Source organism: Cydia amplana, chromosome 23 (genome assembly GCF_948474715.1).
Source record: "Cydia amplana chromosome 23, ilCydAmpl1.1, whole genome shotgun sequence".
NCBI classification, from domain to species: domain Eukaryota; kingdom Metazoa; phylum Arthropoda; class Insecta; order Lepidoptera; family Tortricidae; genus Cydia; species Cydia amplana.
Genome location: NC_086091.1, coordinates 7,078,038 through 7,095,553, shown reverse-complemented (window position 1 = coordinate 7,095,553; position 17,516 = coordinate 7,078,038). Strand labels below are relative to the sequence as shown.

Genomic DNA, 17,516 nt, shown 5'->3' with positions numbered 1-17,516 from the left:
AATCTTGTCAGTAAAAAAAAAAGGCGCGAAATTCAAATTTTCTATGGGACGATATCCCTTCGCGCCTACATTTTTCAAATTTGCCGCCTTTTTCTACTGTCAAGATCTGGTTGACCAAGTATATATAATATACAGAAACATATAAGTACAGTCGCCATCAGATATATCAGAGTGGCCAAGGTGTTCACAATATCTGAACACGCACTCTAACGCCCTGACAATAGAGGCGTGTTCAGATATTTGTGAGCGCCTTGACCGCTCCAATATATCTGATGGCGACTGTACTTAAATACATAGAAAACATCCATAACTAAGGAACAAATGTTTGTGATGAACACACAAATAAATGCCCTTACCGGGATTCGAACCCGGGACCTCCAGGTTCGTAGGCAGGGTCAAACAGACTAGGCTATGGAGGCTGTTAACGTTACGGGGTGTTGTAAGCCATCTTATCTTATTTCTTATCTTAATAAGACTAATGTTTGTCCTCAGCGCCCGTGAGCAAACCGACCGTGGAGCCGAACCAACACGGCCAGTATGAGCTAGACAACCTCACGGCCAATATACTACAGGACGAACTGAAGCAGATTATGATTAAGGTAAAGCTGTACATTCAGGGTTCGAAAGGATAATTATCAGGATTTTTATGCCTGATAATTATCGGTTTGATAATAACCTAAAATGTATAAAACGCGGTATGTTTAAAAACAAATCGCGCGTGAATTGGAACGTTGATTATCTTATATTTCAATGGTTGATAAAAAACTACATAATCAATATTAGGTCAGTTGTGTACATAGCAAAAAACGCCCAAAATCATTATTTTTTATTCTCAAAGAATTCAAAGAAAATAAATATAGCACCATCCATACCTGGGATAATTATCCGATAATTATCTCGATAATATCAAACCCTGCAATAAAATGTACTGTACATTTTATTGCCATCGTTATGATTCTTCTAAAAGAAAGACACTTATCAAAAGCATTGAGCCGCCTGTTCCTATCTCTATCGTACGCGCGTAAATATATTGCTGCCCCTATTGCTGACAGATGAATTTACCCGGGTTTGAAGTTAAGCGAGTCACTTGTTTTTGAAGTGAAAACTTCTTTAGCGGCGCTGTGCACTTTTTGTGATGGGGAAAAAATTTTAAACTCGTAAGACGTAAGACGGACACGTGACCTGATCGAAAAACTGTTACAATGTCATTGAGTTTTTCTTTATTGATTTAAATGCCATATAGTGAGTTTCCCTCTAACTGGTACTTATATAACTCGAGTACTAACAGTGATGTGCTTAGGGGTTTCAAGTAATGCGACGAAATAACGCTAGATGGCGTTAACCTCAATTATACATAGTGCTGCAGACATTTTGCACAAGTCATTGAGTTTTCACTTCTGCCGGCACTCCCGGAGTGCAGCCCGTTGTTTTTTTTTATTATTCGTCCATCTGGACAGGCTAAAGCTCTAAGCCATACTGCCTTGTCATAAGTAGAAATTTTTCTTTTCAGTAAGTTCAATCCGGTAAACGTCTTCAGTAAATATTATTCATATTAGGCCAATTCCGATATCAATGTCTTCAGTAGTTTTCATTTTCATAGTGAAACACTTGTAGTTTCAATTTGTTTATCATATGTTAATGTTACAGGTTTGGCAAGAGTTGCCAGACTCGCCGCCGACGGAAGCCGAGGAGGTGGTCATAAACAAGTTCAGAAACGAAGCGGGGGATGACTTGGCGAATGTGAGAATTCATTCAACGCAAGAACTTATTGAATAATGAATGAATGAATGAAATCGTTTATTTCAGGCAACTAGTGGCCCATACATAAATACCTTAAAACTAGCATACATATTATAAAAATATAACTAAACACTAAAAAACACATTATGATTGCGATGCATTACGCAACCCCGCAGTGTCAGGGAACCGGCCGCGGAACCGCCGAAACTTGACACCCTTCGGCCAAAACTCCTTGGTGAAATAATAATATGCTATACTCTAACTCACATTCCTATCCTAAATCTTCCTAGATTTGGTGTGATTTGAACTCATTCATATGCGCTTTATAGTCATTAAGTATAAGGGTCAAGTGTAAAAATATGGGTGCACACATCATACTCAAAAATATGTCTCAAAGCTCTTATGACAGCGAATTAAGAACAATGGGACATATTTTTAGTAAGTTATTTGCACCCATTTTTTTACATTTGACCGACATATTTTTACATACATATATCCTGTGTGATATCTTCTTCTTGGTTAATCACTATTGTACTTGTACTGTTGAAATTATTAACAGACTTGATAATAAAATAACACATGCGTTTATTATAGGCAAATATTCCAATACCTATTGTATTCTTTAAGACAAACTAATTTATTATCCTCTAGCCGCCCAGAGACTTATAAAAAGGTCTCCTGTTCTATTCTAATTTGAACTTTGTGTTGACAAAATAAAATTTCATTTTGCTTGGCAAGGTTTGACGTATGGGGCGGCTAGAGGCTATAATAAATTTATCTTTGCAGGCGATGGGGCTAAATGCTACAGCAAGATTATTAAATGTGCACAATCCTCTGTATGCCAAGGTAAGATTCCACTATTCATTTGGCCCGTTATTCATAAAACTTTACGGCCCTGTTTTCTAATTAAATTATGTTTTATCCCTTACTTACAAATACATTTTTAGTTAAATTGACAGATAAAGACAAACGATTCATTACTAACGTCTTCTTAGTTTACCTAACTATCATACTAATTATGGCAGGAATTCAGTATTATATAGAATTTCAAAAACGTACAACAATCAGTTTTGCGATATTGATCCATTTATGCACAATAATAAAAAATCGTTTAAAGCTGCGATTGCGATAAAAATTAACAACAATCAAGTGGAGGAGTGAACACACACACACACGCACACACAATTGTGTAATACCTACTATAACCTAGTACCTAAGCAAATCCGTAATATTTTCAATTGTATCTGTTAGGGAGACCTGTTATTGGCTTCATGATTGTATCCTAGTTATAAGTCTATATAGTTTGTTAAAGCTGTTGGTCTTCTAATAAAAAAAAAAAAAAAAAAAATCACCAGACTGAGCATAGTAGCGCTACCCCTTCTGCCACAAATATACGGTAGTTTTACTCCATCTTCGAGTCAAAGTGTCTTTGTGTGACGTCCGTGTGTTTGAACGGACCAATCACGGCACGGGACTCGCTCACCTCGTCCCCCGCACCCCTGTATTTTTGGCAGCATCGGTTTCATGAAATAATTGCTCTAAACTCCGTCTAGAGGATTCCTAATAACGCCATTATATTTTAGATTTTTATACTGGGTATTTCGGGTTTAATTCGATTTCATAGTAAAATTGATTTATTATACCTACAGTCCTATTCACTTCACGGAGTACTTCTGAGGGTTGACAAATCATTATAAATATCTTCTCCTTTTTAGTTTTAAAATCGCCATCGGCAGGGTGCTCATCCACACACCCTAGAACCTAAATGGTCGCGTACTGTGCGGTTTAAGAGGAATTTCCTCCCGCGGACGCTCCTGCTGTGGAATGAGCTCCCTTCCGAGGTTTTCCCGAGGGTCTACGATATGGGGTTCTTCAATAAAGGAGTGTACAGGTTTTTAAAAAAGGTCGGTAACGCGCATGTAACACCTCTGGAGTTGCAGGCGTCCATAGGCTACGGTGACTGCTTACCATCAGGCGGCCCGTATGCTTGTTTGCCACCTATGTGGTATAAAAAAAATTAAAAAAACTATTTTGTAATTCCCACAGCTCTATTTCTCCGGGAAACCCGAAGCCGGTTGCCTTCAAGCCTTCATCGGCGAACACAGGATAACAGCTTTCAAGCGTATAGCGCACAGCGACTGCGACATATTCGCGGCGCGCTTCGACCATATAGCGCACTTCGACCGCCTGTGCGTCCATAGGGAAGTCAAATGTGGTGAGTTAACCGATTTACAACCTTACTGCAAGGTGATAAGACACAATATCACTGTCAAGCGTGTCCATATAGCGGACTTCGACCGGCTGTGCGTCCATAGGGAAGTCAAATGTGGTGAGTTAACCGATTTACAACCTTACTGCAAGGTGATAAGACACAATATCACTGTCAAGCGTGTCCATATAGCGGACTTCGACCGGCTGTGCGTCCATAGGGAAGTCAAATGTGGTGAGTTAACCGATTTACAACCTTACTGCAAGGTGATAAGACACAATATCACTGTCAAGCGTATCGCACACAGCGACCGCGACATATTCGCGGCGCGCTTCGACCATATAGCGGACTTCGACCGCCTGTGCGTCCATAGGGAAGTCAAATGTGGTGAGTTAACCGATTTACAACCTTACTGCAAGGAGATAAGACACAATATCACTGTCAAACGTGTCCATATAGCGGACTTCGACCGGCTGTGCGTCCATAGTGAAGTTAAATGTGGTGAGTTAACCGATTTACAACCTTACTGCAAGGTGATAAGACACAAGATCACTGTCAAGCGTGTCCATATAGCGGACTTCGACCGGCTGTGCGTCCATAGGGAAGTCAAATGTGGTGAGTTAACCGATTTACAACCTTACTGCAAGGTGATAAGACACAAGATCACTGTCAAGCGTATCGCGCACAGCGACCGCGACATATTCTTTTTTTTTTTTTTTTTTTTTTATTTACACAAAAGGTACATGCTCACAAACAAAATTTATGATGTCGCCAAACTGTAACCAGTTTGTTGGCGAATGAAGCGCTCACTTAACTAATCGAATCATGCACCTAAACAAAACAATTAGCACAAAACAATAGCCTTTAAACAATAGGTAATCCTTATTATAATCTAAAAACTAACATGCACACATATGCTTCGACCATATAGCGGACTTCGACCGGCTGTGCGTCCATAGGGAAGTCAAATGTGGTGAGTTAACCGATTTACAACCTTACTGCAAGGTGATAAGACACAAGATCACTGTCAAGCGTATCGCGCACAGCGACCGCGACATATTCGCGGCGCGCTTCGACCATATAGCGGACTTCGACCGGCTGTGCGTCCATAGGGAAGTCAAATGTGGTGAGTTAACCGATTTACAACCTTACTGCAAGGTGATAAGACACAATATCACTGTCAAGCGTGTCTAGGGTTTGCTCCCGGTACTGAGTTTGTATGGCGAGAACCGGGAATTCCCGGTTCTCGCCATACAAACTCAGTACCGGGAGCAAACCCTAAGCGTGTCCATATAGCGGACTTCGACCGGCTGTGCGTCCATAGTGAAGTCAAATGTGGTGAGTTAACCGATTTACAACCTTACTGCAAGGTGATAAGACACAATATCACTGTCAAGCGTATAGCGCACAGCGACCGCGACATATTCGCGGCGCGCTTCGACCATATAAAGTCTGCATAAAAGCGGTACAAACGTTACTCACTGGCAAGTCGTACGAGGATACAGAAAGGCTACTAGAAATAGTTACTTAGAAGTTAAGAAAAATAGGAAAGATTTATATGTACAAAAAAAAAATTGTTAAGTACCTATGCCACCACTTAGTGTTCTAAAGAGTAGAAGATAATCATAGTATATTAGTTATTGTTATTATTATGTAAATAATCTTTTTGTTGGTAAGCACTTCCCCACTTACACATTGACCTACAAAAAGTGCATACCTAAGACACAAGTAAATGTTTACTTAGTTTAGGTATTGTTATCAAATTTCCATTAGCGACAGAAAATACACATTTGTCCGGTATTTATAGTTCTTAACATGACCTTTACTTATTTTAAGTTGAATCTATGAATGTACTAGTATTTAAGCATAAATTGGATAATTACCATTGTATATCAATCAAATTAGCATAAGTTTTAAATGAATAAATATTATCTTATATTATCTTATCTTATATAGCGGACTTCGACCGGCTGTGCGTCCATAGTGAAATCAAATGTGGTGAGTTAACCGATTTACAACCTTATTGCAAGGTGATAAGACACAAGATCACCACCAAGTAAAATAAAGACACCGTAACAAACACACAAACAAATTAAATTATTTTCAGAAAATATTTTAATTTGTTCTTATTTCAAGTAGACACACTACTATATAAACTATAAATAAATGTCATATACTAAGAAAAAGTGACCAAGGCCTCCAGTGCCCCAGGCTGGAATCGAACCAGCCACCGTAACTGCATTATATTAAAGTTGAAGGGGTCCCTCTCCCTTAGGGAACTCTCATAACAGTTTTCTAGCCACTGGATTGTCTACCCCATGCGCGACAGTCTAGTTACCGTATTATTTATGTAAGAAGCCAATGCATGAAGCAATTTTTCTTTGTTACAGGGACCGCCACGGTAATAGTCGTCCCGTGCTACAAATATTTCTCCAGCCCGCCAGCAATCAAATCCATTTATGCCGACAATATCGCCAACATTAAAAAGAAAACCGATACTAGTCCACAAAAACCTGATACTGATAAAATAGAAAAAAGCGTTGCAGAGAAAAATGAGAAAAGCTTTGAAAACGCTGAAGCTAAAGCCGATAATGCAGTAGCAGATACGAAAGTAGATGCAGAAAAAGAAGTAGTTAAAACACCATCAAATACTACTCCTAAAACTGTGACTGCTACTAAGGTAGCAGAGGCGAAAACAGTTACAGTTAAACCCACAGCACAAGAAAAACCAAAAGCAGTAGTGAAAGAAACTCCCAAAGATGCTCCAGTAGAAACTAAAAAAGTGACACCTAAAAAAGTTGAAAATAATGTCAGCAAGGGTGATAAACAAGCAAAAATAGATAGTATTGATGATATGATGGTTGTTGATGAAGAAGTTGGTGAAGAAGAAAATGATGATGAGGAAATGACTGATCAGGATATACTGGCTCTGATGTCTGGAGGAATCGTTTTAGATGAATGTAGTGGGTCTGATGATGAGAAATAGGAGGTCCGTAGTGCTGTTTCCAGCTGTTCCTTTGACAGCTTGGAGGATACAACTAAACGGAGTAGCCATTAACAGGCTTTCCCCTCTGTCGAAAATAGGCGGCCAACGGTCATACACAATGTATGGACTGACGTTTATCTGACATGGCTATTTTTACGTTTACGCATACATTTGACGTTCCCCTCCCCCGCAAAAATCGGCAGACTGTTTTGTACAGAAAATTACAGACATGGCGTCTCCGTTTGATTATATCCTCCAAGTTTGACAGAGCAAATGCGACGGTTCGAGATTTTTTTAAAAAGACGTAGGCGCAACCTTTCGCTATTTGGCGCTTTGGAGTGCCATGTTTTCATAATGGCAATAAACCATAGACAAAATAACCTTCCAAAGGAACTTAGCACTTAAGGCTTCTACAGACGTTGCAACAAACGAATTGAATCGATCCATCGAATGCCGCATTTATTGCAAATTTAGAGAGGCCATTAGCGTCTGTTGGAATAAGATTTTAATATATTTGAGTCACAATTATTTGTAACTTACAAATTGTAAGGAATTAATGGGTCTATGTTTCGCCATATAACAATAAAAGATGTGATTACGCTGTAATTTTATTTCTTGAGTATTGTTGTTTACATTGAGTATTAATGAATTATTTTGGTTTTTCCGTTGTGTCAGGAATCTCCTCTTCGACCTGAAAAAACATATACCACGTTAAATAAAGATATTAGGAATTTTATTATTATTCATACCCGTTTCTTATGATAACCGCGTAAAGATTTCAATTAAGGTTCAAACTGTTAGAGTTTAAGGCCCCAGTACACAATGGGCCATCGCCGGCCACTCCAAGGGACGCAGCCATGCGGTAGAATGAGATAGCAATATCACTTGCTCCCTCTAACGCATAAATGCGTCCCTTGGAGTGGCCGGCGTTGGCCCATTTAGGATGCTTATGATGGGACATGTCACTAGAAAGAGTAAACGGCTAATAATAGGTAAGGTTACCCAAATACAAACATGTCTGAGGCAAAGGGTATTGGTGTGGTAAATATTGGATAAATAGGAGTAGCAAAAAATATGTGAGGATAAATGGAGTAAGAGTATCATCGGGGCAAAAGAAACACTTGTAGGGAATCCTCAATATGCTTTCACTGTCATACTGCTTCTTACCCCAAGCAAAATAAACTATAGTCTGGCAAAAAAGAGTAGATATAAAAAATTGGCAATACTGTAGTGTCGTCCCTTTCAAATCAATATAAGAAAAACGGGACGAACTACAGTGTTGCCACTTTTTAATTTCTACACATGACCTTATAGAATAAGGGAATATGTAGGAAATGAATATAACCCTGCATTTCAAGCCCCAGTTCCCCGAAGCAAGTCAGAGGCGCGTCTCTTCTTAGGTGCAGCGGCTTCTAGTCTCTTTAGTTCTGCCACGTGGGCGTCGGCTATATCAAACGCAGTTTTTGGGGCTACCTGTAGTAAGGATGGGATAATGTTAGGATTGTCAGGAAGGGATTAAAGTTCAGACAGTGTTGTTGCTACTTGCTGCTCTGATTAGGAGTTGATGAAACACAGTTTCATTCGATAACATGAGATGCTACAAAAGAGAATCAAATATAAACAGATGGAGATCAAATGTAGACCAATAGGTTCAGCACAAGAGAGGTTTAGCATAATATAGTCGGTCAAACAACTTTGTCAGTAGAAAAAGGCGCGAAATTAAAATTTTCTATGCGACGATTGGCGACGATTACCCTTCGCGCCTATTTTTTTTTAATTTGCCGCTTTTTTCTACTAACGGAAATGGCTCGACAAACTTTATAGCCACAGCACACCAAGGTCGCGGTGCGGTAGTGTGATATGGCTATTATGCTAGACAATCAGGCAATCCAACATAACAAAATCTTGAACATAACGATTTTTTAGTTAGGCAACTTTCCTATCAGTTGTTTGACATTTGATTTGAGTCATTTTCCGACGCAGGCAGCGAAAACGGTAATCGTGTCGTGTTTTAATTTCTACAAATTTCAATTCTATCGCTAATAAATACTAACTGTACCAAATAAGAGTGAATTTAAGCTCTGGAGACGACTTATTCTGGAAAAATGCGTCGCAATATGAACCAAATGCCAGCGCGAGGTGGCCCGTTGATGACGGATCATTTACAAGTACGTATCGATTTACTGTTATTTTCTACGTCGTCATGTTTTATTTCATTGATAAACTAAGCTTTCTTCAGCATGCCTGTTAGTTACGATTCATTGGGAACATATCAATGTAAAAGGTCTTCTTAAAAGCGATTTTGTTATTTCTTTGTTGTTAAATTATTAATGGCCGCCGCGGCGTTCATTCATGGTGATTTTCCACCTTAAGCCGGCGAGGCGACGCGGTCCGCTAATTAGTCATAAATATTACAAAACTTAGTTAACAATGTCATATTTAACTATGAAAGCATAAATAAATAAATTTATTTATGGTATTTCTAGGTTTAGTACCTAATAAGCAAGTTTTTTTGCATGACATGGTCATCATTATGAGATTAGATGCAGTGTCGTGTGACAAACAGCAAAAATCAGTGTTATAGTAGATACTCTAGATAAGAGTGCACAAACAATCTCACTTTTTAAGACATTCACTCCCTATAACACTAGGTGTGTTCATTTTGTATTGAAAATGGGGCACTTGGCACCGAAACTGGTAATTTGTTCCAACAGTTTGTTGCAATGTTAGTAGTAAAACACCCATTGCAGACAAAAAATAGTGAAAAAGTCATTACAATGAGTGCATAACCATAAATTATAAAGACAACTTTTTCTATCTAGGATTTAGAGTTGGAGCTTGAGCTTCTAAAGCGTAAGAGGCAGCTGATCCAGCGTCAGCAAAGCAGTATGCTCTATGACCGTCCCAGCGCGCCCCTTCTTGATAATATGGTATGTATACTGTTTTTCTTGTGGACACACTGGACACATTTACAAAAAGTGTCCAACTCTTATGTTGTCATGAGATTCTATGAGTTTATAAAGCATATACATGAGTACTTACTTGATAAGTTCCATATTTAAACAGATACATACACTGTGTGACAAAACCCCATTAAAAATTAAGATAAAAAAAAAATATATATATATACCACATTAGAGATGAAAAATTAGGTTAGCTCCCACACTAGTATCAACTGTCTTTGTTGGTATTAAGAGCATTTTTTGCAATAAAGAATGCTTGTCTTTACACCGTGGTGTTATAGTTGTATGTTCATTTTATCAGCAATAGTCTATCAAGCAATGAAAACGGAGATTCAAATATAGCTTTTCCAATCAATTTAATTTTCTAAGGCTGTCCATTTTAGCTCTAAGCTAAGATAATCATTGACTGTTTATTAGCTTATGAGCAATCTGTAGATGGTTCTTGTGTTTTAATTTTCAGTCTGTGACGGTATTGGACTATGGCTTCTATGTTTTATTTTAATGTATTGATCACTGAAACATTTGCATGAAATTTGACATTCACATAGTGACTGTCACAATTGTGCTGTTAACTTTATACATTGTTTTCAGTACTTATAACAGTATGGTATATATATATAACCTTTATAAATATCACTTTTCAGAGATACAACCAGCCGTCTCAATCGTTTAACGATCGGTTCAATGAACCTCAGCATTTGAACTTTTCTCATTTGTACAATGAAACCCCTCGGAACAACCAGGGCTTTGGCTTGAAACGTCAAGCGCAGCCGGCCTGGTCTGGCGCACCCAGCAACAACATGGGTGGTCAAAAGCGGCCTAGGCCGAACCCCTTCATCCAACCATTCCAAAATAATACACAACAACCTTTCCAACGGCCCGGGTTTATCCCCCAGCCTCTTCTGAACACTCCCAAAATTAAACCGCTTATGAACTTCCCGGTTCAAAGAAACCGCCCTGTCAACCGACCAAATATGAAGCAAAATCAAGGCCCTAAGCCTCTCACTCAGCATCCAAATTTCAAGCAAAATAAGCCCGCCAACGCCAACCGACCCGGTAACGCAAACCGGCCTGCCAACGCAAACCGTCCTGCCAACGCAAATCGGCCTGCCGGTTTCGTAGCTAAAAAGAACACATCCCCCAATAAGCCCGTTCAAAACAATTCTTTCAATAACTCACCATCCAAAAAGGCGCAGGAGCGCATTTTCACGGCCAATAAGAAGCCGAATAATAAAATGAACGGCCGGTTAGAGTTAGCTCTAGGGATGATCGTTAAAGAGATCAAGGTGACATATGAAAACAAGCCTGAATACAAGGGTCTGTTTTCCTATCTCCCGCTCACTCGCCTCATGAAGCAAGGCGTCCGGGAGCGCTTGCACTCCGCAATGGACGGGAAAAAGGTTGATAAGACCTCGGACATACTGGCGGAGTACCGCCAGAAATTCCCTCTGGAAACCGACAAGGAAATCGTGGAACTCGCGTCACTTGAGCAGAAGAAGGACGACCAAAAACTCGAACTTGCGATCACTTTGCTCGAAGAAGGTAGCGATATTATTGTTTTTCTATTCTCTCAAAAGTTTTTTCGACTTTTGATTGACTGATACATTCTGTTAAATTAGATTAGAAGTTTCATTCTCAGTATATTTCCCCCGTTTGTCGCATCTTAGTGATTTGAGTTACACTCACTGCAAAGCGTGCATTTGTGCTTCTGACAGATGCTATTGCTTTTAAAGTGGGTCGATACTCAGCTAACTTTAGGCCGCCAGTCAAAGCTTCAGTGCTTACCTGAAGGCCCGGTTGGACCTAGTTCCAACCCGTTAGTTCCATCACTATGTTTAATTTTTTCTTGACAGTGTCTGGGAAATTGTCGATGTCTATCAAATGATAGACGGCGAAGACTTAGTTCAAAGTTGTATTAAAACAATGAACTAGTCTACTGAAGTGAAATTACTGGTCTTTTTTAATTGGAAATTATTTCACCACCATCAGTACTAATTATCAACTCACGAGTATGTAAATTCAATAATAATAATTTAATTATTAAGCTTTTTACAGTATTATTTATTTCTTTTATGTATATGAACAGTAAGTAAACTTGTTAATCTTGTTATTAAATGAATTGTAAGTATCCAAGTCAATAATCACTCCTAATTTGTTGACACCCCAGCCATATATATGAGAAAGGAAGAACTAATATTAAAAAATCCGTTAATATAACCAATTAAGCTCGAGTAGTTTATAAATCTGATCCAATATTACTGATTAATAAAATAAATCGAAGTAAGCACATTAAAACGAGTATACAATTTTCAGGTGACCCGGAACAATTTTTCAAGAAAAACATGAACAAATTACTGCAAGCGAGATTTGATGAGATGATGGGAAAGGTAAGTCAAACTAAAATTTGTCTATCCTTTAGCCGCCCAGTGACCTATAAAAAGGCCTAAGGCCTTTCTTTCTAAACTATCTTTTATCTTATCTTTTATCTTTAGCTAAGTCACAGGGCGGACACGCCATACATTAAAAATTATTTGCGTTTATATGTGTGCGCGGCACGTCTGTACACGCGTCATTGAGTTTCTGACGGAATCCTGACATGCTCTCAGTAGAGCGACTTACGCACACATTCATGTTCCGTTCTGTATGATAATATTGATAATACTATTACTTATTCTGTGGCTAAGTACTAAAGCATGTACTGAAATATGTTTTATAAGAAATATACAGTTCAATTTTTTATTTTGATTTTCTTTACATTGTATTATGAATCTTTATTTTGACAAATCAAAATTTTATTTGTCTTGTCAAGTTTTGAGTCCTGGGCGGCTAGAGTGAAAACATAAATTAAACACATAAATACTTACAAATTTCTACATCGATATTTATTATTTCAGCTTGAAAAGATGATTACTGAAGAAAGTAAGGTCACAAAAGCTGAAATCCTGGAGAATTTGCCGGAACTTAAGAAAGAACCGCCAATTGGTAATACTAAAGACACTTCAAAGGCTAACGATAATGATTTAGAGGAAGCTGAAGATACTCCTGCTAACGCTGAAACAGCTGAAAAGGCCGCCGAGGCACCAGCTAGTGCTGAAACAGCTGAAAAGGCCGCCGAGGCACCAGCTAGTGCTGAAACAGCTGAAAAGCTTGCTGAAGTTGAATCAGCAGTTGAGAATGCAGATGAAACAGCAAAGCCGGATGAACCAGTACAGGAGAATGGATCTGTTTTGCACTATAAGCAGAACATGTATGAAAAGTGGCTCTCATTTTACATTCAGCGCAGGCTGCCTTCGTTGGTACATAGACATAGATCTGTAAGTATTAAGAACCGAAGATGCTATATTAAGGAGGTTATCACACCGGAAAGCGCAGGAGTGTCGTTAAATCAGTTAAATTCTTTTTACAATTTTATTGTGAGGTGAGACTTTAATGCACTCGTTCGGCAGTCTCCAATTAATATATTTGTACACAAGCTAATTTATAAACCACATCATTTACATTTTTTGACGGTAGAGCTTGGATTTAGCTTAATAACATTAAAATCTGAAGTTTATTAATTCAACTGACGCGCTCGGCTACGGCCCATAACCAACCTGTGCATTCCGACATGGTCCCCGATGAACCGCCACGATAGGTGTGACATTCTAGGGGTTAATTGGGACTATTCCAACCTTCGTATATAAAGTTTTTTTTTCTTCCACAGAACATCCTAAAGGTGTTCGACCTGGACCACATGTACTCTAACACGAAGGCGGCCATTATCATCAACGCCAACAGCAAGGCCCAGGCTATGAAGGCTGGTCAGAAGACCGACAGCGAACAGGGCAAGGATGATCCTGAACTGCCGCGCAATCTGCCGTATTTTGCTAAGGTTGGTATTTGAGAGATGGGGAAAAGGTCAATTTCCCGACATTATGAAATATTTTACAGTCAAAATGCTGAAAGAAATTGGAAATAAAATAAAAGAATAGCAATTGTATGTATAGTACTTTACAAGATTTTGAAAGAATGACAAATAACATAATTCATGAGTTTTCTCACGTTTTTAGGGTTCCGTAGCCAAATGGCAAAAAACGGAACCCTTATAGATTCGTCATGTCTGTCTGTCTGTCTGTCCGTCTGTCTGTCCGTCCGTATGTCACAGCCACTTTTCTCCGAAACTATAAGAACTATACTGTTGAAACTTGGTAAGTAGATGTATTCTGTGAACCGCATTAAGATTTTCACATAAAAATAGAAAAAAAAACAATAAATTTTTGGGGTTCCCCATACTTCGAACTGAAACTCAAAAATTTTTTTTTCATCAAACCCATACGTGTGGGGTATCTATGGATAGGTCTTCAAAAATGATATTGAGATTTCTAATATATTTTTTTTCTAAACTGAATAGTTTGCGCGAGAGACACTTCCAAAGTGGTAAAATGTGTCCCCCCCCCCCCCCTTTAACTTCTAAAATAAGAGAATGATAAAACAAAAAAAAATATATGATGTACATTACCATGTAAACTTCCACCGAAAATTGGTTTGAACGAGATCTAGTAAGTAGTTTTTTTTTATACGTCATAAATCGCCTAAATACGGAACCCTTCATGGGCAAGTCCGACTCGCACTTGGCCGCTTTTTTATAATTGTTACATCATTTAATACAAACTGGTGAAATTCTTTAGGTCTCTTTTATTAATATTACAAAAATATGACACAAGAAATTTGATAAATACCATATCGTCCCTGAGGATATGATGAGGACCATACAATTACAATACAAATGCTCTTTCTTGCACACCTCAATGCAAGAAAATAATACAGGCACACAAGTAATGGTCTTATCGCTAAAAAGCAGTCTCTTAGGGAGTAGCGTTCCTTTTATACAGAGCGGTGAGCTATCACTCCGAGTTAAGCCGGTGAAGTGAGCTATCTCTCTGAGTTAAGGCAATCAAGTTTAATACATTTTATTTTACATGACAGGTACTAGCAGTTCCAGCCATGCCCAAGCGTAAGATCATGCAAGAGTTCCTGAACAAGTTCCAACCGAAGACCATCAAGCGGCATAAGAAGAACTACAACCTGCTGTTTGTCGGGTTCGACTCCAAGGAGAACTATGACAAGATTCTGGCCGCAAACCAGACTACACTAGGTAAGATCATCATCATCTTGCTCGCGTTGTCCCGGCATTTTGCCACGGCTCATGGGAGCCTGGGGTCCGCTTGGCAACTAATCCCAGTAATTGGCGTGGGCACTAGTTTTTAAGAAAGCGACTGCCATCTGACCTTCCAACCCAGAGGGTAAAGGCCCGTTTAGGGATTAGTCCGGTTTCCTCACGATGTTTTCCTTCACCGAAAAGCGACTGCTAAATATCAAATGATATTTCGTACATAAGTTCCGAAAAACTCATTGGTACGAGCCGGGGTTCGAACCCGCGACCTCCGGATTGCAAGTCGCACGCTCTTACCGCTAGGCCACCAGCGCTTGTTTAGCTTAGGCCACCAGTCACTACACTAGGTAAGATAATATTGTTATATTATTAAAGTCTGACCAGGAATATATGATCACGCGCCATGTTGTGGGATCTCGCTGGAACTATTTTATCATACTATACTGAACTATCACCCTTTATATGAGAATAACAGCACCCTCTTGACAATGGTCATATATTTCTGGTCAGGCTTTATATAAATACTCAGTTTTGTTCTCAGTAGATACAGAGGGCATACTGCGAAAGTCGAATATCGAATTTTCGTTGTCTGCCTGGGAGCAATAGAGAGGTAAAGAGTTTTCGAATTTTCCATGTTTTCATGGGACAGTAATATAAATTTTCTTGAAATTATAATAAAAATAATTTAGTCACATTGTTACCTATTGAAGATTTTAAATTCTGTTTGAGACGTGAGACGTCAGTGCTGTTGAGATAGTTCAGTAGTAGATACCTTCTTAGGACACGTAAAACGATGAAGGACAATGATAGAAATTAGGAATATTGTCCACAATCTGGTAAGATAAAAGATAGTTTATTCAAGTAGGCATAATTACAATGCGCTTATGAACGCCAAATAAAGCTAGGTAGACCGGCTCCAACCCTACACCTCTGCCCCGAGAAGATTTAAATCCCCCCTCAATTGGAGGAGGGTATCCCAATATGGGACCGGCAACAAACTCGGCGGGACACATCTTTTAAAAAAAAAAATTACATCTTAGGTAGGTAGCTTCGTAACACCAGAGATGAAGAATTTTTCTAACATCTTACATCATACGTTGGATTATGTTTCGTTCGAAGTCTAACAATTTTTTTAATTCCAGGCAACGCAACCCTCAGCATCCTCGGAAACGTGTCCAAGGCGCCTACAAATGAGACGGACGATCAGACCGATCTCGACCAAGTCCTGACTCCGCAGCTCGACGATCAGATCAACGATCTCCTCAGTTCCATCCGTAAAGCAGATGAGGAGTCTAATGCCAACGGCGATGACAGTGTCGCTGAAGTTGATTTAACTCTGGAGGAAAGTCAAGAAGTGCAAGATACTTCAAACGAGACGTCAAAAGTTGAAGAAATGGTCAATGAAATAAGTGAAACTGATAATTCTCAAGAAAATGAAACTGACGATAAAAGCGATGATTGCGAAGTTGTTGAGGCGAATGGGAATAGTGTAGTTACTATTGAAGACGATGAAGTCACTCCGCTAAAAACTGATGAAGTTCAGAAGCCAGCAGCACCGGCCACTCCGGCTAAAGGTCGAGCCCCGGCTACACCAAGGTCTGTTAACACCAGGCGATCCAGCCGTCTCCAGAACTGAGATCACTGCCTTTAAACTCTGTTCCATTAGGACAGCGGTACTCAACCTGCGGCCCGCCGGGTTTTTTTAGGTTAGATCCATACGTAATCTTTAAGCAAATTTATCTTGCGGGCTACAAGGCATAACCGTCTTTGTGGCCCTCATAATAAGGTACTCACCGCATTAGGACCTTAAAAGAACGTAAACAAACAATACTATGTCGTATGGTAGCTCAGCCATCATAATTCTACAGATTAAAAACGTTGTATCTCATTGGAAGATTGACCGAGTCACGTGGTTTTGTTTGTTTACATTCTTTTAATGTGCTAATGAAATAGACTATAGTTTTAAATTAAATAGGACATTAATTACTTAATTACATGTTGGGTGGGATATTCTGTATATTATCTGTGCGCTTTTATGCTCACTGTGTCCACTCTCAATTGGGCATCAGATTATAACATAAGGTATGTATTTAATTTTGCAATAAGCAAATACCTTTTTAAGTTTTGATTATTAATTTTAGATCATGGTATCATTGATATCTTATGAATTAATTATGTTTTAGTTTAGCCCATAAGTTAGGCGATACTTTATTTTGACTAAAATATATGATATGACCCTTTAAGTTTGATTAAAAATAAATGATGAACTGATATTGTTGTTTGCTTTTCTTTATTGCAGTCTCGGCCAGAGAGCTATTATATTATTTTTCACCACACCAGCTCGGAAAGGCTTACTTTGCACTTCAAAAACTGATAGAAAAGTTGCATTTTATTCACAAATGAGGCAAAGTTATCATAATCAGATGCAAAATTGGAGTTGTTTTCTTATGTTTGCTGTAAGAATTG

The 17,516-nt window shown here is 38.9% G+C and overlaps 2 protein-coding genes across 2 annotated transcripts; both read left to right on the top strand.

Moving 5' to 3' along the window:
- Positions 1 to 487: 487 nt before the first annotated feature.
- On the top strand, positions 488 to 6,935 carry LOC134658652 (uncharacterized). The gene is made up of 6 exons (XM_063514304.1): positions 488 to 599; positions 1,648 to 1,740; positions 2,527 to 2,586; positions 3,787 to 4,564; positions 4,881 to 5,075; positions 6,340 to 6,935. The coding sequence occupies exons 1-6, from the start codon at positions 591 to 593 to the stop codon at positions 6,933 to 6,935; spliced, it is 1,731 nt and encodes a 576-aa protein (XP_063370374.1). The 5' UTR covers positions 488 to 590.
- A 2,003-nt stretch (positions 6,936 to 8,938) lies between these two features.
- LOC134658871 (uncharacterized) lies at positions 8,939 to 16,764 on the top strand. The gene is made up of 8 exons (XM_063514540.1): positions 8,939 to 9,103; positions 9,758 to 9,865; positions 10,543 to 11,440; positions 12,212 to 12,285; positions 12,793 to 13,212; positions 13,602 to 13,769; positions 14,864 to 15,032; positions 16,193 to 16,764. Exons 1-8 carry the CDS (start codon positions 9,041 to 9,043, stop codon positions 16,684 to 16,686), a joined length of 2,394 nt encoding a protein of 797 aa, XP_063370610.1. The 5' UTR covers positions 8,939 to 9,040; the 3' UTR covers positions 16,687 to 16,764.
- Positions 16,765 to 17,516: the final 752 nt, after the last annotated feature.